The 27,462-nt window shown below is 38.0% G+C and overlaps 1 protein-coding gene across 1 annotated transcript in view; it reads left to right on the top strand.

Annotated features, from left to right (window-relative positions):
- The window catches only part of LOC124308814 (uncharacterized), a 58,418-nt gene that overhangs the window by 2,152 nt on the left and 28,804 nt on the right, over window positions 1-27,462 (top strand). The window contains exon 2 of the mRNA XM_046771921.1: window positions 1,860-1,910. Within this exon, the coding sequence (XP_046627877.1) occupies window positions 1,860-1,910 (51 nt within the window). The remainder of the gene's footprint in view (window positions 1-1,859; window positions 1,911-27,462) is intronic.

Below are 27,462 nucleotides of genomic sequence, written 5' to 3' on the forward strand. Positions count from 1 at the left end.
ACGTGTAAGTTGCAATGCGTCGATGCACGCATTTGAGGAACTGTGCGCACACATGGCGGACTAAACCAACTTGTACAATTATTTTTCGATGATTCGTTGAAAATTAATTTTTATATTTACTCTCGAGAATCTTCAAGGGCGATAATTATAAGAAAGATATCAAATACAATCTTTTATATTTTTTTTTTATAATCGATGAGACGGATTATATGTGGCTCAATTAAACTTCAATTGCGTTCTTTTTCTTCTCCATGGTAAGTACGAAGCTTTCGAGGAGCTTTACTTTTTCTGTTTTATATTCTTATTTTCGTTCGTCTCTTTAACCGATTTTGAGTCCATCTGTTCAAACAGCTTTTCTCGACGAAAATCCCAAAGCTATTTATGCCGACAGTGTGCTTTGAATATTTTCAGTGAAATCATGTTTCCAGAGATTTTAAATTGAAAACGCAGCTTTTTAGATGTTTGTTTTGGAAAGATCGAAATAAATTACTTTATCTCCCGCTTTCTCACATTTATTCGATATGTAAATCCACGTATGCCATAATATATTTTTTTCAAGTTATAACGTTTACTAAAATTGATTTTATTACAAAATTGAAAATGGGTAAATGAAAATAGTTATCAAGTATTCAAACAGATGATGAAAATCTTTAACGTCTAATTACACGAATTTGCATAAAGATAAATTGAGATTCGATGAAATAAAAAAAAAATCATTACCAGTTCGCCTACAAAAGAAGGAAATGTCAGGGAGTTTGACATTCCGTTGACATTACCACTTTGTTATGTCTTTCATTCACGCGTAGATAACGTACAGAATTTTTTTTTTTTACACCGTCGAAAGACGCTTTTGCAATAGCCAGATTTGAATACAATATAAACGTAGATCTTGAGATGGTTCATGGCTATTGTTTCCCTATTACTGCGCGCCCGGTGGCGTTGAGAAATACAGGCAGAGTCGTCAATTCATGTGTAATAGTAAAGCAAGGGATTAGATGCGGCCGTAGGATACGCGTCTATCTACCTTTAGTATCATATCAAATTCATGGATGTCTAACTACCTTGGCCCCGATCATCGCTGGGTGTGAAAAGAAAACCTGAGAGTGCGTACAAGGGTTGGAGTTGGACGCGTTTCGAAGCTGTAACAAGTTGTGGTTTACCTGTGAAATTGTTTGAAATTCGGTCAATCGTAATAAGAAAAAATGTATTCATATTTTGTAAACCTAACTACTTCAAAGTCACTATAAACTTGCAAAATAGTAATTTTTCCCTCGAATGTTTTGTTACGTTACTAACTTCAGCCTCGTGGTTTTCACTGAAAAGTTAGCAACGTAACGAAACAATGGGGGGAAAAATTACTATTTTGCAAGTTTATAGTGACTTTGAAGTAGTCAAGTTTTACAAAATAAGAATATATTTTTCCTCATTAAGAATTATTTAACTTAAGACATTTCTACAATTGTGATATAATCATTTACCGAAACGTTAATCATTATAACAATAACGTTACTAACTTCAGCCTAATTGAAAACCTGGAATAGTTTGGAAATCTTAGGTTTCAAAATTAGTGGCAACCCTGACTGTATAAGCAAATGCGTCAATAGCGAAAGAATGTTTTCAATGTTTTCAGCACTCTAACCTAAAAATGTCGACTTCGTCGTGATTTCTTGGTTCTCGTGTTAAAAAATACGGGCGAAACTCGTATCGATAAGATTTTCTGCAATAGCATAATCCATATTCGTTACCAATTGTACTATTTCACGTCACATTGGCGAAAAACCGAACGTCTTTCCTTGTACGTCTAGCTATTATTACCGTCATGTAATTGCTAACTTTGAATTGGCATTCTTTTTTCACAGAGTATAACCGTTGACACCGAGGCACCGGCAGAATTGGACAAACTTCGAAAGGTGAGTTAAAACAGTTTAAAGCTTCTATCGCGTATTTGCGATATGATAATTTTTGCACTTACCATAAATTATTCAATTTCTTTTATGTAACATATTCGCAATTTCGGTGAATGATTTCCTACTTTCGGTTCCTCTCTACGGGAGTGATACTTATTAGTCCAGTCAAGATAGGCAAAAAATCGAGCTCACTTTGCATTAATTTCGTTTTCGTTTTTTCTTGGTTCAATCGTTGGGGGGGTCACTGGGAGTCCTCCTCAAACCAAAAGTCGACAAAATTAGCCCCTTGCTATCGCCGCCATCTTGAATTTTATGAAAAATGGTTTTTCTTGAATAACTCGGCCATTTTCAATTTCAACGAAAAATGATTCATTCAATGATTCATTCAATGGTCCATTCAATGATTTCATCAAATTCAAGATGGCGGCGATAACAAGGGGCCGATTTGGTCGACTTTTGGTTTGAGGACTCCCAGTGACCCCCCCCAACGATTGAACTGAGAAAAAACGAAAACGGAATTAATGCAAAGTGAAAACCTATCTTATCTGGACTATTATCGGTGTTTCAGCACGCGTGTATAATCGAAGAAAATTGCAATCGGCAAGTGTTGATGCGGAATCGGGTTGCACGATAATTAATATCGTTTTCTCTACACCTATTCGAGAACTTGCCTACAACCTGATATTGAATAACGTTAAGGAATTAGAGCCGGCTTATCTTTTATCACGGTTCGCGTAACGCACATTACATACAAATATACGGCGCAACCTGTAGCAGGTTACTCCGATCTTTTTATCTTTCACTTTTTCAATCCATGCAATATCGATGCTTGTATCCGACAACGAATTGCGTGTGACTCGCGAGGACAAAAAGTTTTGCTGAAAATACAGGCCTGATGAATGTAGATTCATTTTCATGTTGGAATAGGAAAATGGGTGAAAGTACGTATTAGAAATGTATATTAATACCAGGTAATAAAATATTGAGGACTCAATGCTCCGTTTCAAACTCTCTGGGTACGAATCGTCCTTACATATCGTAAATTCTTGAATAATGATAAGAATCTATAATCCCCGTCCCAACGGTAATTTGTGTGAAACGTAGGGTTTAACACCCTACCATCACCTTGTGCGTCACGGGGTGTCTTATTGTTAGCGTTGAAAGCAGGTATCGGTTGCGGTAAATCAACACCATTTACACGCGTTAATGTCCTTACAGTCCGAGGTTGTTAAACATCAAGACCTGGAAGTACCGCCGTTATGGCGGTTTTCATGGAATGGTTATCTCTACCAATTAACTCAAGTCTCATGGATAACAGTCAAATTTGTAGGTAAAGGCTGTACTTTGATATGTATAATTTCTATAGGGATAAGCAGCCGTGCTTGGGGTCAGCTTAGCGAATACCATAAAACCCATCGTAGGACTTTTATTGAGTAATTGTGAGTTGCTTTTTCCTTGTTATTCGTGAAAAGTAATGGTAACGGAAAGCTTCAAGAGTGGGTGAATCTTGGTAAACTATACCTCTACTACAAATTACAAAATGGCGACCGTTGGAAGATAAAATCGGAGTTTTCTTCCAAAGTTCACGATTTTTTTGTTTTTGTAATCGAATCAGCGAAAAAATATACTACTCAACAAAAGTGGGGGAATATTATCGCAATTATAGCAACTTTAATACCATTTTCTCGTAACTGTGAAAAAATAAATTTTTCTTTGTGTATGGGTTGTTTTTGACCAGGTCAAAAATGACGCGAAGAAAGATGAATCTGAAATTTCTAATTGTTTTGTCAAAGAGGAATTGTGATGTATGCCAATTACGATTCTTGGAACACAATCGATGTATGTATGCATGTAAGTGGCTAAAGACTAATTGTAAAATTTCGATTTCCAAATTCCGATCGATTCATTCAACCAATCCCTGCAGTTTATTTCAAAAGGAGTTTTTACTTTCTCACAAATCCCGGTTCAACGACACAAAGAACGTACGCGTAAATGTTCATAATTTCAACAGACATAAGAAGATACGTTAATTGTAAGTTCATGAAACAGCTAATGCGATGCGATGGGATAAAAATTCAAATGAAAACGGATAGAATGAGTGGTCAGCTGACTTCCGGCCGAATAAATTCCCGCAGCTTCTATTCATGCAAACTGTACCTTCGAAAGGAACGAGACCTAGGCGGCAAGGACAGGGAGACCAAGTTCTTTGTTAGTCAAACTGCGAGGCAAACATAACACGCGAACTTAAGTATAACTTTCCGGTTATTACGCGTCCGATCTTAAATTACCGAAATTATCAAAATTCCCCGCAAAATAGTCGGATAAAAAAAAAAATAAAATGTCGACGACAATCCTACCGGTTGAGAAATAAAAATGAAGAATTTGAATCTGTTGCTATATTATAAATACACAAAATTAAAAAAAAATCCCGCCCATTCAGATGTTTTGTCTATTGATGTAATTCGGAATCTCAAAAAAGATAAGTGATTCTCATATAATATGAAATTATAATGTAGAGTAAAAAGGATTTCATAATATCAAACGAAAAGTCAGTTATGTTCGATGTTTAAACGTTCATCAAATTGATGCAATAATGATTATTTTGCAAGTCGGGACGAGAATGAATAATTCAAATTCAAATTTCACCGTTCACTGAGCCGAATGAAATATAAGCAAATTTAATCAGGGGTTGATTTTACCCTTTAGCTTACGGTCGAGAGACTTGCAGTAGGGATAAGGTATCGTAAAAAATTCTCGACGATTTGAACCCTTCGAAAGATGGAAGAAAGGGAGGGAGCGAAGAAAAGGAAGATCGTTGTTAAAAAGGTGCAGGGGACTCGAACAACATCGCGCTGTGTAGTATGTGTGGATACATGTAACGTGTCCGATGATAATTACTACAGGGGCTGAAGCGAACTTCCGGTTCGTGCGCGTTGCGTCCATCCGGGTTTGTCTGAAAATGTGGGAACCGACTGGAACCGTATTTAATTTTTTTTTTTTTTTTTTTTTTACCAATGTCTTTCCTCGTCTTTTTTTTTCAACGTGATTTTAACCGTACACCGGCGATGGAAAGAGGTGAACAGAATCACCGGTTAGGGCCTGAGTTTGGATCACAGAGAACGTTGACCGCCGTGAACTGAGAAAAATTTCATCTGCTGTCGTAAATAGTAAAAGAAACTAGCGAAATGGGTATCGTTACATATTCTTGGAATAATATCAAATCTGTGTTTTTCAGTCGGCTACATTTTTTCACTTGGATAAGGCCTTAACTCTTTGAGACACAGCGGGACCCCAAAAACCTCCGAGTAACAAGTTTCGGCTAGAATCATGGAATTTTGATAGTTTTTTTACGATATTACATCCGCCATATTGGATACGCCATCTTGGATTTAAAAACGATCAAATTCTGAACTTAGATTCGTGATCAGCGATTCCAAAAATCCCCGAGTAATGAAATTCAGGTGAAAATATTGAGTTGAAAAATGTATCCTGAATAGTTTTTGGTTATATAGTGAACTATGAAAACAGTTGACGGCTGTATAGTAGTGAACATAAATAACAATTTCTCTTATTCTCAATCCGTTGCCACATGGATGGAAATAAAATTTGACTGATAACTGATAAAAACTTCAATCTCATTTGTTCGATAAAACTAATCTGCAGTATTTGGTTCGAATCAAGGTTACTTCAATTAAAACGCTTCCTTTGAATCGATACATTTGCAGTTTTATTTTAGTATACATTAGGGTGCTTTTTTTTCGACTATTTTTTTTTTATTTCCAACAAAATCTCACGATGGGACAGAAAAAAAAAATAGTCGAAAAAAAGCACCCTAGTATACATATATTATATTTTTGTTCGACCAACTGACGGTAAAATGACTACATTCGAGTACTTGATTTAGTTATTTCTAGTCAATTCTATTGAATTTTTTGTTGGAGAGAAACGATTTTCGGTTCTAACGAATTGGAATTATTCTAATAGCATATCACAAAACTTCCCCATTCGGATTATCGAACAAAATATTTGCAAAGATCAAACCAGAGATGCATTAATTCAAATAATTTCATCAGTTTCAAGTATAATTGTAATTCGAATCAAATAATCTAAATTTTGCTCCAGATAAGACGCAGTTAATTAGTTCGTTGAATAATGAAAATTATGTACTAATCACTCAATCTCACGCATTATTTCTTTCTATGATTGTGCGTACGTGCGATATAATCTCAAGTTTCATTTACAAAAATTCACATTTTTACGAATCTTCAAATTGCCAGATGTTTCCTATTATTACTGTAATTGCTCAAAATCTTCATCAAATTTGCAAATATTGTTCGAAGTCATTATCAGTTCGCAGTTACGACACAATTCTTGGATTCCAGCGACATAAGCAAGATGAAAAAACAAGAATTACTATTTTTTTTTTGTCACATCCATTATTACGTATAGATACAAAGTAAATTAGAAATTTCCATAATAACAGTATTGAATTTTAACTCTTCCGTAAAAACCTCGATAAAAGGTAAAATAATAAATAAACATTCGTTGAAAGGGCTGCGACCTTTATCTCGAAATCGGTGTACCGCAAAAAGAAAAATAGTTGAAAATAAGTTTACAACGCAGTGTGTTGACGCCGGTTTGTCATGATGAATTTTTGTGAAAACAAAGAAAGCGTGGTTGTCTGGTTGTGTATTATTCGTACGTAGATATCAGGGAGTCTTGCAGCGTTCTGTGTGTCTATGGTAAAAAGTACCTACAGGTGAGTCAGAGCCAGGAAAGGAAGGGATCGGTGCGTGTCGACTTGCCACGCACTGTTAGATGCAGGCGTTCAGCTCGCCGTACCAACAATGAAAACGGGCCCTTGTTGATTACGATTACTGATTACTAATGAGAATACGAAATTCACGTACTTCTTCCTTTATCCCGGTATTTTTCACATCTTATGCCTCTGCGTTTTAACCCCGCCCCCTTTTTTCCTTCTACTCTTAGCGTTATACGAACTTTTGAAAACTAAATGACGGAATAATTAGAACAATCTTTAGTACTCGCCGTAAATAATTTTTTCTACGGTTTAACATTTGATTTTTGGATAATAATTGGATAAAATTCTTTTCAGATTTCGCTAGCTGCAGAATTTTTTTTGTCAACTATTTCTTGAGATTAACTAGAATTGCTGAGAATTCTTTGTTTGCAAATATTTGCATGTGGCTTTTTCGTAAGGTTATAGACTGCGTGAAATGATTCGCTGCGTGAGGTTTTTCAAAACATTGATCGGACGAAAATTTCAAATTTCGTTAGAACCATCGAAGTATCGAAAGATCGTTGGCGATTACGAACGAGTTACATTCTTTTCATACATCGAAGTAACGCGAAGCGTAGTTTTCGATTGGTGTAACAGGGAGTTGCCGCCAGATGTCGCTGAGCGCGTTTCGCTCCCGCGGCCAAAGGAAATAGTAACATAACGCTGAAGTATTACGTGAATGTTTACGCTTTGAATGAAATTCAAGAGAAATTGAAATCAGATTAAGACTAGCATGATTCATCTTTCGACTCGTATACTAGCAACAAATTTATATTAAGAAGACACGTGAAATCTCTGGCGAAACCTTGAAACTTAAAATTCGAGCCAATGCTATCTGCCGGTTGCCGTCAGAGTTGCTTGCCCGTGAAGAGATATTATATCTTATGCCTGTATACGAATTACCAACACAACACAATACAACACAACGTTCCCCTTTCATTTTCAGTTACGCACCTGCTTTATTATCGCTCTTATACGCGCAAACACACGAACGCATCGCATCGCACGCCTTGCCCATTTCCGCTTTTTATCTGTTGGTCTAGACGGTTTACAACGTTGGTAGCACATACATTTTTGTGAATGTATGCGTGTATGTGCAAGGCATTGAATGGTAACGTGGATAACGGTTAGCCCTTATTACCCTGCAGTTTACGGTGTGGTTCACGATTTTTGGTTAATTTTCTGAGTAGCAAATTAAAGGCCGCTTGTTCTTTCTTTAATTTTCACTACTTATTTTCATCTGAAACTGTTATTTATTTATAAGATTTTTTTTTTTTTTTTTTACCCCGAGAAAATACTTGACTCACAAATAATTTCAAAAATATTTTAAACATTTTTTTGTGTGAAAATGATTTCACAGCTTCGACTTGATCATCTTCCATTTATTGAATCACATTTTAACAACCATTCGCATTGTAACTGTAGTTGATATGAATTCCACGAGCTTTCGTATTATATCGGAACATTAGTGTTAATAAGTATTATTTTCGAAAGGAGACGATGAGAATAATTATAATTTTTTTTGAAAAGAACGGTGTTTATTTTTCTTTAAAAATTACGTTGGTTTCTTATTTAAAGCAATTTTGTAATCTGTAAAGTACTTCGCGTATTAACAAAACATATTACGTGTTATTGAGGAAGTTGCGACATTCATTGTTCATATATATAGTTTTACTTGATAAAAGTTCTTGTACTCGGTGTAAAAAAGGTAAAAAAAAAGAACAGTCTGATCGCTAGATCCACTTTTAAACGTGTTTAAACAATTGTAGTAGAAAATTTTTGAGACCTCATTTAAATTGTTTGATAGGGGCTTTTCTTTAGGCGTTAAAAAAATCCTAACTCACTGCAATGATTCCTTGAAATTTAGAAATATTATATTTGACCGAATTCGAACAACAAAACCTGAAATATGAATAATTTGAGATAAGGTATTTTAATTAGAACGTTCAAAATGAATAAACTCTGGAATTCTTATCGATACAATCAAATTGTCAAATTATTTATATCTTAATAGCTTGTGTTGTTCGAATTTATTACTCAAATTCATTTCTATATTACGTATGTTTTAGGAACGTCGTTTCAATCGTGTTCAACATTAATGTCGCGAATAACATCGCTAGTGATTTTTTAACGTTTTTTTTTTCCATCTTTTCTCATCTTTTGATTCAGACGGACCGGCCATTCGTCCTTAATACCCTCGTTCTTCTATCCTCCTTGGGGACCCGTTTCCCTGTTTTTTGCACAAATTGCTACCACCGTTCCCTCCCCATAAGGTCATGTCCACATAACGGATGACCGGACAGAGTTCCGCCCATTAAGCTGGGAGATGATTGCATGAAACAGTTGTACGATATGATTTTACTTCGTTATCCGATTAAAAAAGTACAACGCAATTCGTACTTTGTGTGCGTCAAATTATTAATCACAAATGTGATGTGCATTTTACCGTTACCTCAATCGTAAGTTATATTTTCCTCAATGTCTAACTCTTTAGTGACTAACTACAATTTCGCTCATTTCTGCTGATCAGCGATTTGAAATATGAAACAACGCTTTGCGATTTCTCCGGTTTCAGAATACCACAATACTTGACACTCAGGGATCCATTTGTGCTCCATGTCTTTTATTTATGGACGTTTCCTTTCGCTCTTTATATTACAATTCGAAAGGCTCCAATTCCAGCTGCACCGCGGGGTGCAGGTCTGACGCAGTTTCGAATCCCTGATTTTCCTCAACTAGAAACCAAACCGCATATATTTATGGGGCGAAACGATTGTACAACCATAGCCTTCGCTAAGGAATCAGAATTTGATTACATATGCTCTAAAGCTTCGCTCATATTCATGGTGGTAAATAACAATGCGATTCCCAAAATGGATTAAAAGTTAATCTTGCCCCTCGCGACGGCAATCATCCGGGTGCGTTGGATGTCGGTGGGATACACGAGATTAAATTTCGTGAATTGCTACCCGAGTCTGCAAACTGCATTGTGAATCTATCAATCTACCTAATATATAATACTTCGTAATCTCCGGCTCTCGACGATCCAAGTTCAGCAAACTCCGTTATTCCTATGCTTTGTGCACATGGCTGTTTACAGTAATCGTTTCTTTTTTGTCGAATTGTTTCTCCGATTACATACCAACACATATTTTCAACTATTCACACTCTATTAATTATTAAATTTAATTCGGCAACTCTTCAGTTTATTAATTGAAAATAATGAAACTGATTCTATCTGTCATTGTTATTAATTTTTTCCTTTTTTTTTTTTATTTTTATTTTTTAATCAACTAGAATTATTTCTGTGAAAATGTCGAGGAAAAATGTATGAAATTGCCTTCGTTAAAAATTTTTATATCAAATTGGAAAATTTTTCAAATTGAAAAAATGATCAATTATTTGTACGTATAGGCGAGTGCTAAAGTTTTTTTTTTTTTTTGAATTGATACGAGAGACGGCAGCTTGAAAATGATCGTGAAACGAATAATTTTCCGTATACAGTCAGACGATATTCAGTATAATTAGAAGTTGATCTGTGTATATGATTTTGCATAGGCAGTTGAGAAACGAACATCGCATGTTCGATTTCGTTGATGCAACTGTATTATGCAATCCGTCGCAGCTACGTCTTATCGATCTCTGTGAACTGCAGCGTTATAAATTGGAACCACGAACAACGTTTGTTATATATACATCACTGCGGTGACCTGTATTGAACTGCGCCAGACGTGTGTGCTTGTAGATATACAGAAGTTTTAAGGAGGAATTGGAGCAAGGAATTGATCGTCTCTCTGCAGGCGGCCTTCGCAAGTACAGTTGGCCGAAGTGATTCCCTGACGGATAATTTTTTTGACATGCCGGTTACGTTGGCAGTGCCGAATTTAGTCAGCCCGCAGCGCCACCGCCGGCCGGCCGCGAAACTAACTTGAAATATTAAAACATAGAACATAGAAATATCTGAACATAACATAAATGTTGATTGTTTGTAGTTTCGGCTTAGATTCGACAGTCATGGGTTTATGTAAAACTTAATAATTTGTATCAATCAAATCATAAAAATTGGATATATTCAAGTGTAGTTACTGTTTTGATCAAATACTCAACTTGTTTGACCTCATTCGCAGATTTTCAATTTTTTTTTTTTCTCTAATTTCGATACTCTTCTGTTGAAAATATTGAACAAAACTAACGCAGGTTCATTTGTATCAAGTTTAACAAACGCTTTATTTATTTAAATACTTTTAATATGTAGTGCAAAATATGTTGAAATATTGATAGGTATTTTTCTCTCTTGTCTTATCGCATTCTGAAATTAGATATTGAAATTTGACCTAATATGGGAAATATATAAAACTGGTTGTTACAATTTTTGACTCAAATGTGTCTCATCGGTATTTTTTTACTCTTCACCTGTAATTTTGTCGCTTGTTTTTGTTTTTGACAGTACGTCTGTAATCTCGGTTAAACGTTGTAGTAAAAAATAAAAAAAAAATAAAAACACGAAATTCACTGAATTGAGCGCAAACAACCTCTCGGTCAACTCGGCCATGAAAGTGGGGTTGTTAATACGCGTCTCAGGTTTTTCGCAAGGCTGGTGATTCCAATCTAAACCTGGGGCGTCTTCTTAGGGGACATTGACAAACCGCGCACCGCTCCCCGATTCATTCCGTTCAAATAAATCGGGTTCATTCGCTGCAGGCGCCCGTTTCCCCCGTTTTAGCCCTTCAAAACTTCACAGTTTTCTTCCAGGGTTGCAATCGTCTGAGACGTCTTCGTTCCCTGGGTGAGAAACACGGGCGCCTGTATTGAAAAAGTAAAACTGTGAAGGATCGCGTTGGATGTGTGAATTCGCAGCTTGGCTCCATGCATGTTCCATCAATGCGCGACTGCGGCGCAACTTGATTTACAATTTCGTTGGTAGCCAAGCGACAGCCTTGCGCTACAAATTCCTCGTAAAATTAACCGTCATTAATAAAACCGTGATCAATGATCTCTATGTCTCAACTTATGCAACACGCACTCCGTTCATGGATTCAGCGATCAAACTTATGCAAGTTCAAGGTCAAGGCTAAGATCACGATCTTATTCGCAAATTCTACGTTCTCGGACACCCAAAATTAACGGAAAAAGTCAGGTCAACCAAAAAAGAAAGTAAAAAAAATAACAAACTTTCATTTTTTTAAGCTGCGTAATTACTTTAACGTTGCCGACTCCGATAAGTTTCTTTATTAGCTGTTTGCGGGGCGACCATGGGAGGCTAATTTTGATACTTTTTGGGCATTGCTCGCGTGCGAATATCCTCGCAATCCCGCATGGCAAACGTCTGAACTATTTCCGTGGCCCCCCTCGTTTAATGCGAGGGTCACCGAGGAGGCGTCAAGGTTATTCCTCAGGGCCAAGCGAGGAAAGCACTCCTTAGAGCAAAGCTGAAACCTGCCGGTCGGAATCAACGACTGCAGCGTTTGCAATAAACGCAATTATATTAACGATGATAGCGCGGATGATATAATGACGGTATCATATTATTTGTCGATGAAAAAATTAGGCTCGCAGTTTCACGCAGCGTAGCCACGTTCAAGGCAGCGCAACGGTTTATTTCTGATGTAGGTATGTACATATCTGATCTGATCTATGAATGTGCGAATTTATATTTACGGTGAAATTTTCGAGGATCAGCCTCGCGATGAGGAGTTGGTGCGATTTTTAGCGTCGCGTTACGTCATTCACCGTTCACCGCATCCTTTTATTTGCTTCTTTTTAGCAGGGAATATATTATGAGCAGAATATTTGCGTATCATGTTAAATAAGATCCTAGTAAAACGAAATATAAAACAATTAGCAAAGCGAGAATCTGATGCCACGAATAAAGTCGAACGACTGTGATTTAATCAATATACGAAATGGTTTCTTGACATACTTAAAAACAAATTTGGAAATTACAAGTTTTAACTGAAATCACGCATTCATACTGTGTGGAGTTTTTGATATTGAAAAAGTAACGTTTGTCTGATTTTTGTAAACACAAAGTTTTTTTGTTTTTTTTTTTGTTTTTTAGTAAAAGAATTGGGAATAAAAATCGTTCGAGTGATGAATTGTTTTACCATAGTTTTCGGTTCATTCTAATATATAATTCTGGATAAACTCCTGTCCAATCTTATTGACATTGTGAAAAAGTAATTTTCGTTTGAATAATGAAATGAACTGTGATCTGCAAAAATCTGAAAAAAGACTCGATTTCAGTATTGAAAAAAGGAATAATTATTCAGTCGCTATCAAGTTATATTCAATCAAACTTCCGTCATTTGATTTGGCGAGACTTAAATTTTTTTTAAAACTGTATGTTGTGCGAATATCTGGGGCTTGTTGGTTTCAAAAATTTCAACGTCGATGTTCGTTTGGCGATTGACGTTTGCTTGAAGAATGTGTGCACGATTGATTGATTCGCGTTTTGATTTTAAACTACGGTAAATTTGTCACACCAATTAATTCTCAACCTTCGCCTACAACTCGAAATTGAAATATAAATACACCTATTAAACTTGCCAAAAATGAACGGTTACTTTTTGTACACGTCGATGGTTACTTTGGAATATAAAATTATAATTGACACCTCGAGCATTATCATAGCGGGATGCTGTACGCTACTGTGCCAAACACGCAGAATATTGTCATAGTTTTTTCGCACAGATACAACGTATAATGCTGTACTGTTAAACAGAGAACGAAACATTTATTACTGTACAAGTAGAACCACGTTGGCATCGACGCGATGCTTGTCATTTTGCAAACTTGAGGCCTGATGTATTACATCAGAGCCTTGATCCAACGGTACTTGAATATTACAACAGTACTTTGAACCGCTCGGTGAAATATAACCATATACGTATTATACATGCAAAGAAGATGCGGGTTGCTGATTTAAAAAAAACAAAAATTAACATAGCGTCTCATCGCATCAATCACTTCATGCCTCTTGTGTTCTTATTTTTTTTCCATAATTCTCTCGTTCGAAGTATTTGGAATATATGCGGAAATTAATGAGCGAAAAATATTGCTACAAATTTTCTCAATTTTGAGTATAGTCACTGATGTTTTTCAATGAAAGTCTTATTTAAACTCATTTCGGGGCTTTTATTTGGCAGGGAACAATTTATTTCCATGGATATTCTTCCGTTTACGCCTCACAATCACCCCAAAATCCAAGCGAGCTCTTGGTTTTAACAACACTGCTTCGAAAATCTGCACGAACTCGTTCGCAGGACTTTTTATCGAAAGAATAATAAATCGATTTAAACAATCGGTGCGCAATGAGGACTGGAATTGTTTTTTTTTTTTTTCAATGAGGATTTAGGTCTTTTTTTCCTCTCTTCAGGACTCGAATTAAACGATTAATTATGGTGAACTCATTTCTGACAAATATGAAGGGTTATTATTATAGATCAGAATCGGTAAAAAAAAATACATGAAAAACTTGTAGACAACAGTGTGGTTTCTCTTATATTGTTAAAAGTCAGTATTGTGACACTTTTTTCCTGTCCATAACAGGGACTCGTTTAGTTGTACGAAACAAGATTAGCATAAATGACAATTTTGTAAACCTTCGTCTAACCACATTTCCTGTCGATTATTTTTTTGTACCAACTGTACGTCCCACGATTGCTTGAACCTTTGTTTCGCGATGTTGCTTCTATCCCATTGTGCTGTGAAACTGTGTATTAAGCGATACATCCCGAGTCATCGGATTGGCATAGCAAAGCAGAGCGTTCCAAGATTCAAACCTCAGCAGATTCTGGTCGCATTTTGTGTTGTGGTTTATAACACACCGATCTCACGTTCTTCGTCATTCCTTTTCAAAAGGAACTAGTGCGTCTTTTAGTGCACGAGCAAACTATGGTCGTGTTGCTCATGGGGGGGCAGCTGCACGCTCAGCTGGACTTGGGAGACCTGGTCCCATAGTCGAGACCCCATCGCACTCACTCACTCACACCTTCCTAGATGCATACCGCTATGTAAACGCCACGGTCGCATCTGCTTCAGAGTAGGTGCGCAGCGGCTGGTCTCACAGCCGTAAGATCAGGGTCGTGTTTGTGTCAGCAATGCTAACGGGAGTCTGCATGTCGTTTGATCAGCACTTAGATTTGCCGAAGATGGGCCCTGGATCGGTTGGCAAGTGCCTTGATCAGCTACTGACGCAGTGCGGATTCCGCTGATTAACGAAAGGAAAAGAATTATTTATTTTTGTGTCTGGGTTGGGTTAATTATTTTTTTTTTTCATTTTTCGTGCATCAAATCAATGGAAAAATGGATGAAATAATCATGACTCACTGAATGCTCAATATTTTGAGCCGATAATTGACCGAGTAACTATCAAGACTCGAATGTTTGAGAGAAAAATATTAACATACCGCGAGATGAATAAAAAGTATTTATTTCAATGAACGAGGTTGAATTTTTGGAGGAAGAATGAATTAACGTTTTTTTCGGTGTTTAATTATTTATCTTTGATCAAATCAGATTATTTTTGATTTTTTTCATGTATTTAATCGAATTTAACGACGGGGAAAATATCGTGGGGTTAACGTAACAAAACATTGAACAACAATCACGGAAAGAATATGTGTATATTCTATTTTGTTCAAGGTTTACCGAATTTCAGGCAATCCTAAAGTAGGGGAATAATGATTTTCTATTTAATCGTATCGTTACGTTTAACGTTACCAATTTCGAATCTTATATAAAAACAAAAAAACGTTTTCAGAAGATTTGATTTGTTTCGATTCTTCGCGTCAGTGTGAAGTAAGAAAGCATTTCGATGCAATCTGTAAGTTGTGAGTCTAATGTTTTGGCATTGGTACAAGGTTAACGAATTTGTTCAATACTTTTACAGACGTAAAAAACTAGGAACAGACATGGAATTCCGATTCGACGGAATAACTGGTTGATTAGATTCGGAATCTGGAAGTTTTTATGCACTTGGCGTTTCTCCGAATCGCGATCTACGGTTGGTTTTATATTTGCATTGTTATTTGCACGATTTGATAAATTTTATACGGGCAGCATTGTAAGAGTATAGACAACACTGTCACAAGATAGTGATTTTTAACAGGCACAACTGAAATGCTTGAGATAACAGTAAACCATTCATCTGGATGCACTGGAAACTGTGTCACATTCATTTCTGGTAGTACAACTGCTCGAGTTATTTATAGCAGTTGTTCTTTTATGACTCGATAAAAACAGATGGAGCTGAAACTGCGGTTGATGAAGCTTGACCGAAGAATCAAATCCACATCGACAGTCAGTTAGAATAATGAAGGGAAAGGTGATTAGACTGAATTAGTGAGAATTTTAGTTTTTCATCAAACTTGACCGTAGAAACTTGACGTACCTCAAATATGGTTTCTTTGTAATCTCCACCTTTATCTGCTACAACATTGCTGGCACTTTGGATTTATGCACCGAAGCAATTTAATATTTTAACTTGAATTTTTTTTTCTTTGTCATTCACTCAAGTCTCTTTTACAACATAAAAAAGGTCGCAAGAATAATTTTTAGCTTTAAGGTACCGAAATTTATTTTAAAAAGCAGAAAATTTTAACTTACGAAAATGTTGATTAGGAACCCTCAGGTCATAAACGATTCTAGGGTGCCAGCTAAAGCTTAAACCTAAGTCCTAGCTTTTAAGTATTTATGCAGGAAATAAGTACGTGTATGTGTATAAAAATTCGTCAACCTTGCAACTTGAAGAATGCTATCTCGTTTCAGCTATGCGTCATGGCGATAAACGTAAAACAGTGACTTTAGGGAGTGATCCAAACGTTAAGGAGCACAGCTCTGGGATACGTGGGTGGAGTAATGGTTTAACCGAGAATTAAACAGTTCTTAGAAAATTACGGTTTAATTAAAGTTAAAGGAATCGTGTACACTGTGCATACTATACATATAAACAAATTAATTACGCTCTGTGTCGGCGGAGAGTTCAACGCGTTCAAATCGTATCCACGTGTAGGTACCTACCTAATTTACACATATTTCACGGGGGGACATTCATCACGCGTGGGCCAGTGGAAGAGGGAACTAGCTTCACGTTTCTCTAGTGTAATTAGGCTAATGACAGATCAAAGAGTTTAACCGACTCCCATTTTTTCGTAAACGGTCTGAGGCTTAAAATGGAAATGCAGATTCGGTATCCAAGATATCGATGCTCTCGGTCATTGGGTTTGTTATACCGTTTCGATTATGTTAAATAACATAAAGCTACCGGCACCTGAATTGTCCAATCAAGGATGTCCAGTTACAAAAACATGTGACTAGAAAAATCACCGCTACAATTTCAACTGAGAACCAATGACTATTGTGTAACAGTGCTTCATGCTTGGAGAGCAGATATTTAGCCACACGTGAACGGTCGCTACTTGCGAAAAACGATTATGTTTCGGTAAGGTGATCAGGGCGCATAGTAGGTATCAGAAAGTTCGCTGAAAGCCGAAACAGAGACGTTAGAGGATATTTGCAAGGCTTGAATATCTCCTCGAGGATCAATGTCCGTTTTCTTTCTTACAGTGTATCCATCATTAATCGCCTTGACTTGAAATATGTATTCTGACGTATAGCGTCTATAAATTAACCAACGTACTGTGGCATTGTGATACACGGTTCTCTTGAGTTTTGCGTCAGGGGTATTTCGATAAAAATGTTGGATATTGAAGGTGATAAAACTTTTTCTTCATCAGACATGGTTTAGGAATCACGACTAACTCGAGGGCTGGTAGTTCAGGATCAAGAGTATCCTTAGTTGCTCCTCTTCTTCTTTTTCTCCTTCTTCTTCTTTTCGATTTATCAGCCGTAAGTAGATAACTGGAAGAAGAAGTCCTGCGTGACCATCGGACGAAGAGATCTCTTATCTGAATGTGGAGTATCCGTTCTCTTGACCATGGCATCCTGATGCAGAGGCCATTATACATCTACAAATATATCAATTTCCAGAGTATTCCCAGGTAATGACACGTTCAGTCTTCGGTAATACGTGGGCTGCTCGCTCTCTGTGTAATGCCACGTTCCGTAGATGCTGGATTCAGATACGAGATAGTATTCGCGTCGAGAGGAACGCACATAGGTAATTACAGGGCTTGACGGTATTGATTGAGAGACTTCAACGGTTCTGAACTCTACACTACGTGACCCAGCGGACAAAGACGTCGACACGGAAGTCATTTATAGACATGTTTTATGGAAAATTAGGTATCAAGTTTACGATTTTTGTTAAATTGGATTTGGCGATCCAAGTCATTTAGCGGAAGCTAGAAGCCACGGCAACTAAACAGTTAAACAACTGAACTTTCTTTATATACCATAGAATCATGAAGCACAATTTCATTCCAATAATTCTGTGATGATATTATCTATTGGATTCTGAATGTTAGCTTTAGCTTTGTCCTAAAGTTTGGCATTTGAATCAGGCAATCAGGAAATAAAAATAATTCAATTCGAAAGCTCTATGCGTGTTTCAAGTTTCAATATTTTCCATCGTAATAAGCTGAAGGCACTTACGAAGACGAGCAATAACGTCATCATTTATTTCATTTTTCAAGCAACGATCAAGATCTTCCACCTAGGTGACAGTGACGTTTTTACGATCATTGATCACGACATTAAACCGTGAAAACGGTCCCGTTTGGTTTTGCAAATTACGAGACTGCAACCTTGACTTCTTTCCTCGACCAGAGTTATTTTTAAACTAAAAAAAAGGTAGACCTTGCTTTCGGTAACGAGGTTGCGAGTCCGGTTCGGTCCTTTTAAGAACAGGCCCCCTTTTGCCAACCACGTTATACTCGTCGTCAAGGAATACGTCTGCTTCTACCAATTGCTACCACAACATCGCCACCTTTTTCTGCGATACAAAGGCAGATTTTCGCTAATAAGGAGAACCGTGGGTTTGAAAACATTCGGTACTTTATCATCCTAGTTTTCCACATTGTTTGCAAAAACGGTGTTGAGTTCTTTGCATATTTTTTCGCATTGGTTCAAAGGCGGGTCTTGAACTGGTTTTCCATGAAGTAGTCGAGTTCTTCGCTGATGGTAAAACTTAGAACATGTGAAAATTTGTCCGGTCATAAATTATTGATACCTTTCCTTCGGAATCAGATGTTGATCATTCGATAACGGAAAAGGTTCTGCTCCTTATCGAAGACTTCGTTCTGGTTATTGACCAAGCCAACAGAATTTTCTCCAATTGCCAGTGGGAACCCTAAGTGTCATTCACCCAATTCGTGAGATTAAATTTTTCTATTATAGGTGTCAGAGTTTCTGAGGATACGCCTCAAGTCATGATATAAACAAACCGTGGAAAGAACTTTCACGCGGTATTCGGATCTGGATGAAAATAAATTACGGACCTACATCCAATTGCCGAAGAATGCTATTCGATTCCCTGGACAATCTAGTTGAAAAAGTCGGATAACTTCTGCTCCGTATCTTCTCGACGAATCGATCTATGTTTAAGGGGGAACCAAAGGCTAGTTGGGAGGAAGTCTGCAATATACGCTATTCGCCAATGGCTAACAGCTGCAGCATCCGAGGTTCTGGTTCCTTGACAAAGTTCGCTTTTGTGAGGTTGCTGAACCCAGAACCGATCCCTTCGCAAAATATAACAACAACAATTTGCTTATAGCCACGTCTCGGCAAGAGGTACAGACTTCTATTGGGCCTTCAAGGGTTTCGGCCTCTTGCACCTCTTGATTTTCTAAATATGCTTACGATTCATCTGAATGAAGTGCGTCTCGATTCGGATCTATATCGTCGTTGATGTTCCTTCTCTGAAGAAAGTCTTAGCGACCATAGAAAAGACTTTTCGGACGTATAGACTGGAATCTGTTTGATAGTGAAAAGATGCGGGAGCTGAGACATTGACGTATTCAAATTCTAAGATTTCTATTTCCTTCCATACCAGAGAATATGTGCATGGAAATGTCTGTTAGCCACTTTCTAATGTCAGTTTATAAGTGAATTCGCTACATGATGCAAATACATTATACGAAAAGACGGGGTTACGACCATATTCGCCAAAGATCAACTGCTCCCTTAGAATGTTTTCCGCATTTGAAAGCAATGATTCTCTCTTTCGATACACTACCACAAATTCTGAATCATTCTGCGTGCCTGTATCCATATGTACTCGTATGTATAAATATATATACACATGTATGAGAAGAGACAGTATCTGTTGAGTTTTATTCGTTCGTTTATCGCGTTACGCCAACCGGAGACAAGCTAATTATTTATAACGCCAGACGTGCTACTTGTTTATGTCTTCGACCGTGGACGAGAAAAATGAAGAGGTATACAGTATACGTCACCGAAGTTTTTCTACAAGTTTTACTCTTTGACCCGACAATCTTTTAGAGTGATTCTATGTACACAGTGATTGTTTCACATTAATATAACTTTTGAAAAAGCATATTCAAGCATCCATTGCATGGTCGATTCTTATAGAAAAAAAACCAATATTCAAACGCGTAACGCACATTGAAATAATTATGACCCGGTTTCCGATTCCGCGCTATCCAAACGAACAATGGTTCTTCCCGTGTGAATTTTTTCTCACCTGAGCATGGAGCTTCGCCTAATCCAAGACATACTTGGAAACACGCGTGAACGCTAAACACGACGATACTTAATCACCGTTAGCGGGGTGTATTGTTCTCCAAATTCTCATGTGTCACATCGCGTCTCTCCGAGGTAAAGAGGAAAGAGAAAAGAGGAAGCAGGTAGAACGCGCTAGCTGGCGGCCGGGCCGTTACTCTCCCCGGTAACACCGTGACAGTATCATTATCCGAAGTGAAAATAATTTCTGTCAGCAAAATAACACTCCAGGTTAGGTATTATTAAGGAATCCATTCTCATTCCGTTGTACCATCGGCTTATCGCTCGTGCGCGTTCAATCAGTCGAAACGACGCTCTTATGCGTGCGAATATTTTACTTCACTCAGACACAGATGGAGAAGCAGGAAAGATTTTACGGCCATTCCTTTCTCCATGTTATCCCCTGTATTCCTAACCACATCCATTCGTGCCGTAATTTTGGACATCCGGCTTATAGAGATCTTTATCCGCCGAATCTCTCGATTTACAGTTTTGTCTAGTGAGAATCTTAGTGCAGACAGACGCTAGTGGATTGCCTAAATTTCTTCGCATTTGTCCGTAGAAATTAGATTTATTCTCATGCTTCGATCTTAGTGTAGCGTAATGTCTGTCACCTGTGAAATAATTGACTGGTGACCCGGAAATCCGTTACTTAATTTCACGACCATTATTCGTGTGGCTGGTTTGGCAAAGACTCCCTTTTCACAAGTCTGGCAAATTTCCGCTAGGAGATTTTGATCCCAGGTGCTTTTTTACTCAAGTCTTCTACAACGGCACGAAAGACTTGGTGGCGGGAAGAGACCAGACTTTTTTTTGCCATTGACTGTAAACGTGAACATATTACAGATGTGTAAATACTCAATAGATGTATTAGTACAATTTTTGCTACAGTCTTCGAAGAGCAGTTGTCACCCTGCAAACGGGTCTGCTCGGATTCTTAGTGTACAGTAATCAGTAAAATATATAATAAGTCGTAAGGTTTGAGGTCCTTTGCAAGGTTTAGTTTGTCAAGTGTTCTCTAGAAGTTAACTATCATTGAAGTCGCCAGTGTTGTTCGAGGTCAGGTGAATTCATTTGAGATCAGGTAACGTCATTCAAAGTCATTCGAATTCCGAAAGTTCTGAAGTTGGGTAAAGATCCTGTTTAAGAATGGCGTATTCGACAGGTGTTCATGATCTTTTATGATATGGACACCGATGCTGAAGTTAGCTACCGATTCACGAAAAGTTTTGAAATGTACTAATTTTCACGGAAAAATCATTGGAATCAATAACGCTTCAACATTTCTGATACTTAACGGTTGATTCAAATAGTTTGGCCATGAAAAACTATGTGTGTAAGAACCTTCCGTGATTCGACGACCAGCTTCAGCCTAACATGAATCGTACAAAAACGGGATTTTCAATTTATCACAAGGATGCTGGATCATATTGGGACTAATGTAATACTTATTTATCCAAAACACTTTTCCAAGGACTGTGGTTGCTTCTTGTGCGGAAACAATGCCGCTGTCGTATAGCCGGAAGCTTTTGATTAATAGTTAGGCTAATTAATGGGTAATAAACTGGACATCGGGCCACCGTTACCCAGTTGACCACGACGTGGAATAATGACTAGCTGGACACGAGGCAGTAGAACTCGCGTAAGAGCCATAAGAGTAAGTACTCAGTTGTGCGGAGTCGCCAACTTCGAGTCGTGCTCCAACTTCAAGTCGCGTCGTTAATAAACGCATCTCTAGGCTAGAAATGGCTTTCACTTGGTCTCAGACTTCCCACGATCAATAGAAGTGCTTCTTCGTGTTCTTTGAAATATCTCATTCTCTTCTCGTCTAGTCGAGTAACGTTATATCTTCAATTTTCTACCTACCAGCGAAGCAGAGTCAATTTTTTGCCAAGTCAAGGGGTGAAGATTAATTCAGTGGTATGCACCACCGAAGAGATACTATAATGTCGCGTATTCAGCTTCGCAAAAAATTAACCTTTTCAAACACGTCATTACAAATCTATGCTGATGAAAATTGGTTGTATGGTTCTGAATTTTTCTGAATAAAACCAAAGTTTCAGTTTCACGTGCCAAGTTCATACGAGCTTTTAAGATATACTCTATAATCAAAGACTAAATGAACAAGGAATACTGCGAATACGAAATGATCCAACGTTTGTTCTTTTCCAAATCGAGCGCCGACTTTCCTTTGGTACAACTTCTGCCGACATCAGCATTATGATACTGGAGGTACGGTTCGGAAATAATCGTTGAAAAAGTTTAAACAGGTCGGTAACTTTGCTTACATTATAAAAGCAGTCTTACTCTGCACCATTCTGTACAGAACCGCGGTGGTTTTATCGTGAAAAATATATCTTGATGTAACACATTATACCCGCAGTAAAAAAAAGGAAAGCTAGCTATCTATTCACGAGTTGAGACAACGGTGTCTCGTGCCAAGGAAACATTGAACAACTTTGCTACTTTTTTCTGGATCTCGAAGCACATTGGACTCCAATTGCGTTGTACTGTAAAGATTAGATAGGCAATTGCGGAAACGATTCTCCGGGCAAAAATTGACTCGTCAATCTACGTTGGATTCAAGGTGTTGCCAAATTGCTCTGCAGTTATCTTCTGCTAAAGATTTCTAGCGCCTTTGGGGTAACTTTCAACGAGGAAACAAGCCTCGTAGTCGCATCGTTATTCTCTGAAGCGTTGAACGACGTTAATTTCGTCAAAGGGCCACCCTCCTTCGCTTCCGCGAACAATTTCGTCGTCCTCGCTAATTCCGCAGACTATCCTCGGCGAAAGGGAACATTTCCACGTGCCTAATTACGACATTTCGGTTCCGATGACTGGCTTCGAACAAGAAGGTAGCCCACGAGATTGTAACGCTCGTCATAGCGCGAGGCGGGACAGCGAACGTTGCTGCTGCGTACTTTGGTATGCAAAATAAAGGTACCTACGGTTTTTATCGTTATCCGGAATCACACCTTAGTGGCAGCAGCCACACTGCTGAAAGTAAATTTTCGTGTTGAAATTCACACGTCACGCTTCAAATCTTGAAATTTAAAAATCTACGTACAACATTCACTAAAGAATATTAAGCTTCCGTCGATCCAATGAACATAATCATTCGACACGGCTAAAATGTGTCAACATTGCGAAAAACCAGAAATATACAATCCGTGCCAATTGTTCTCTCCCATTCTGCATCCCCATAATTTTTGACGTTTTTATCCCATACTTGCACCCACCTGCCGTTGGGGACATTTTGTGCGTAAGCGAAAAGAAGGTTGTATCTAACAATAAGTGATGTTCATTGCGTAGTCGCAGGAAATGATCAATGCCTTTGTCCATAAAGTTGCCATTTGCTTGTACAAGAACACGGAGTATCAGCGAGTGCCTTTTAAAATCCCATCTAAGTTGTCGTGTCCTCTGACTTTCGGTACAAGATTCTGATGCCTTATTGTTAGTCTATCCTTCCGTAGCTTGAATTAACAGTCAGGGAAAAGGAAGAGACGGAATTAAGCGAACTCGAGGAAATCCAGAGAGGCTGGCAAAAACCACTCTGCAACAGACACGCTCGTATCTTGTGTTATTGTGAGATACGTTGCTTCTAGATTACACCGAGAAATCAAAGTACCGCGTGCCGCCTTTGAAAAGAGGTGCCGAATGATTACACACTCGTTATTAATCGAGTCTATAGGTACTCAGACTCCGAGTAATACTATATATAATTATGACTCTACTCGCATTCACGTCTATCAGTGGGATTAGGTGCTTCGGTTGTTCCCACGATTTTCATGTCTAATTTTTTTCTCTCTCCTTCTTGCGCTAAACTCAACACCCTATAACCACTCGTCATCACGGTTGTGTCTAGATGGAAAAATTATACCTCTGTACTGCTCTTCTAGCATTTTTGGGGGTCGGCCATTATACAATTAGTCGTAAGCTTAGGAAATTACTCGATGGACGCAAAGCCTTCCGATGATCTCGAGTTACTTGTCACGACGTTGAACTGATTTGGAAAGACTTGTTTTATGCTTGATATTTCGAGGATGAAACACTCCAAGCGTCTTCATTACATCAGAAACGTTCAGGTTGGAACTGACATTGCGTGTGGCTAATAGTGAGTTTCGAAGACTTGAGTAAATTTTCATCAATCTTCATGGAATTTGCCTTTTTTTTTTTTTTTAAGTCGGCAGTTTATGTCTCCCAAAAACCGTAAAACATCGAACGACGAATCGTGTGTCAGTAAATCATTTCAATCTTCTATACGCCACTTGCGATTTGTAAATTGTGACCTCCTCAAGTGGAGAAAAAAATTAATGTACTTCTTGGGTATTATTCCTGGTGTAAAAAGCAATTTTTTTTTTATTTTCACTTTGCTTATACAGTTCCATGATTTAATGCATGCTGAAATTTTCGAAAAAACTCTATTCACAGCTAACAATCTATTGTAAGCGAATCATTCCTACAAGTTAAAAAACATTTAGATTACAGTGAAAAGTGAGCGAGTCGACTGCAGTAGATTGTGTGCAGCTTCATATAAAGCTAATTTTTTAATTAGGAGTGCATTCTTTTCAACAACTTTTCAACTCCTGATTGTCCCACGTTATACTATCGGCAGCGTGTAAGCAAGATGAACGTGCAGTGCAACCGTTCGAAATATGGAATAGCGAACGACTTCGTGAGAAGTTCAGCCGCGTTTGTACCGCACTTTCTCGCTGCAGCTAGCCGCCTTCATCTTTTCATATTATTGTTCACCTAGTTTTGGAGACTGGATAGTAAGCGAAGAGTATTCTTTTACCATAGAAAGTGTAGTATGTAATTCTACCGATTAAGAATCAATAAGCTAGCCAAAACTATCACGAATGGAAGCGGACATAGTTACAGAGTTCCTGAACTTTGCTGACGATCTGAAACCCTTTCCGATCACAATTATGCTACTTGTTTCCAATTTAATCATTACCCACAAGCCATTACTGTTGTCCGAAAGGAATTTTCTCTAAAAGTGTACAGACAATGTTTCTTAACGACAGTTCGCTAATTTTTTAATCTAGTACCATTTAACTGCCGTCTTTTTCTTAAGATACTTAATATAAGGTATCTTCACTTGAACTTGAAGGCTGTTGGTACAATTCAAACTCATTAAAGTCATCGGAATCTGTCAAGAGTCGCATAAATTCCCTTCAAGTGAGTTGTCATATGAAGTACCAAGCTTTTGGATCGATGAAGTTCGTACGTCAGGCATAGACTCGACTCGCGAATGGTAAACCCTGGTCTCGTTACTTCAACATTCAAAAATCTTCTGCATATGATTATCTATAGTACCTGAAAAGCTATGAGGCTGAAGTTGGTAACATTATCGTAGCGAAACATTGGGGAAAATTTGATTATTTTCTTATTTTCACAATCAGAGTTCCTTCAAAGTGGAACTAAGATTTCAAAATATGAATATGTCTTATTCTATTACGGCTCGCTTAATTTCAAACAATTCCAAGGCCGCGAAATCAAATTTTCTTCCGCCTAAATCGTTACAATAACGTTACCAACTTCAACATGATGAAAACCTGACCGAAACACAGCGATAAAAGCCGTGTGATGGGTTGAAAAGCTGCTGCGTTTACACGCTTCGAAACTTTGGAAGGCAACAAGTTTATACGCGGTTTATTATGTGTGTCACAGTGTTCACGGGTGACCAGATTCGGGATTTATCGGGCAGTCACGATGCGGGGTTTCTGCCTTTCAGTTTCCAGCATCGCGTCGCCTGCATGCTCTGAGCTTCTAGCGTTCGTTATCGTTGATGTTATTTTCATCATCATCATCATAGCGATTTTGACGAGATGACGGAAATATATCAAGAGAGCGAGTAAGTAAACGCCTATTTTTGAGGCGCTCGTTAACCGATTTGCGTAACCCATTCGTGAGTGTATAACACCATCGATACGGGTGTAAGATGCTGCAACGGGTCACGCGGTTGCTTCGAACTCTGTTGGTTTAGCTGCCGTCCAGCGGCTCTCCGTCTCTCTCTCTTTCTCCTCTCTCTTAGCCTCTTACGCAACGCATCGTTACTCTACCTTAACGCAGATAACCTTTCAGCAAAATATTCAACCATGTACTCCAACGCATGACTCAAGCTCTGCGATCTCTTCTTGACTCAATGAGCTTTAACTCCTGTCGGCAATGCTGAATGATCCATGGTTTCTGCGGAAGAAGGAATTGGGGTGATTCGGTTTGCTCGAAATGCTCTTCAAGAAATTTGGTCTATCATCGTAATCAGCAATTGACAATACATCATAAATATTTTCTACACAGAGATTTCAATCACAATGGAAAGGTTGAAAATGGTGTGATCGTTGGAGGATTAGCTTCGTTTAGAAAGTTTCCCGTCCACAAAACGATCGAGTCAAGACCATCTTCTGTAAGTTTTTCATTTGAAAACTCTAGATAATCTAGTGTATACTTTTGCTAGAACATTATTACCGATTGTTGAAGGTCTGAATCATCGTTTATGTCCCCGACTCATTCGGGATTAGTAAGTTCCTGCATTCCTCATGGGATAAAGGGATAAGGTTTGAGTGGCGTGGTAAGAAATAATTAATGAGTAATGACAAAGACAGTAAACGAGTAAAAGTATACTATACTGATTCGGACGCTCGTCTATAGTTTCAAATTCATTAAAAATATTTTTTCATGTACCCGAACTTTTCATATATCTGCAAGCTTGAATCTACCGAAAGTTTCGCTCGGCCAAGTTTGATCAAAAACTCAAGATGCCACTGATACTGACTTTCAACCATCACTTTTCGACGGATCGCTGAAAACTGCTGAGCATGGAGTTGTGAACTTCAGCCTAGTCACCTATCCCATAGCTATTGGAACTCAGTGTTGGTATCTGTTTGGTATCTTCTCTCAAGCTTCATCGGTTGCAACTTCAGGTTCATAAGCTTGATCAAACACTTTTATACTGTAACTATGAAGAGTTCTGGTAGCAACTTTATAAGGGTTGCAGACTGAAACTTGTGAAGTTGGCTTCAGGCTAAATGTTGCGATGACTTACAAGAGGTAGTATTTTTCACCCGGTATCATTTAGTGACTACTTAACTTCATCGATCAAAACTT

Source organism: Neodiprion virginianus, chromosome 7, assembly GCF_021901495.1.
Source record: "Neodiprion virginianus isolate iyNeoVirg1 chromosome 7, iyNeoVirg1.1, whole genome shotgun sequence".
NCBI lineage: Eukaryota > Metazoa > Arthropoda > Insecta > Hymenoptera > Diprionidae > Neodiprion > Neodiprion virginianus.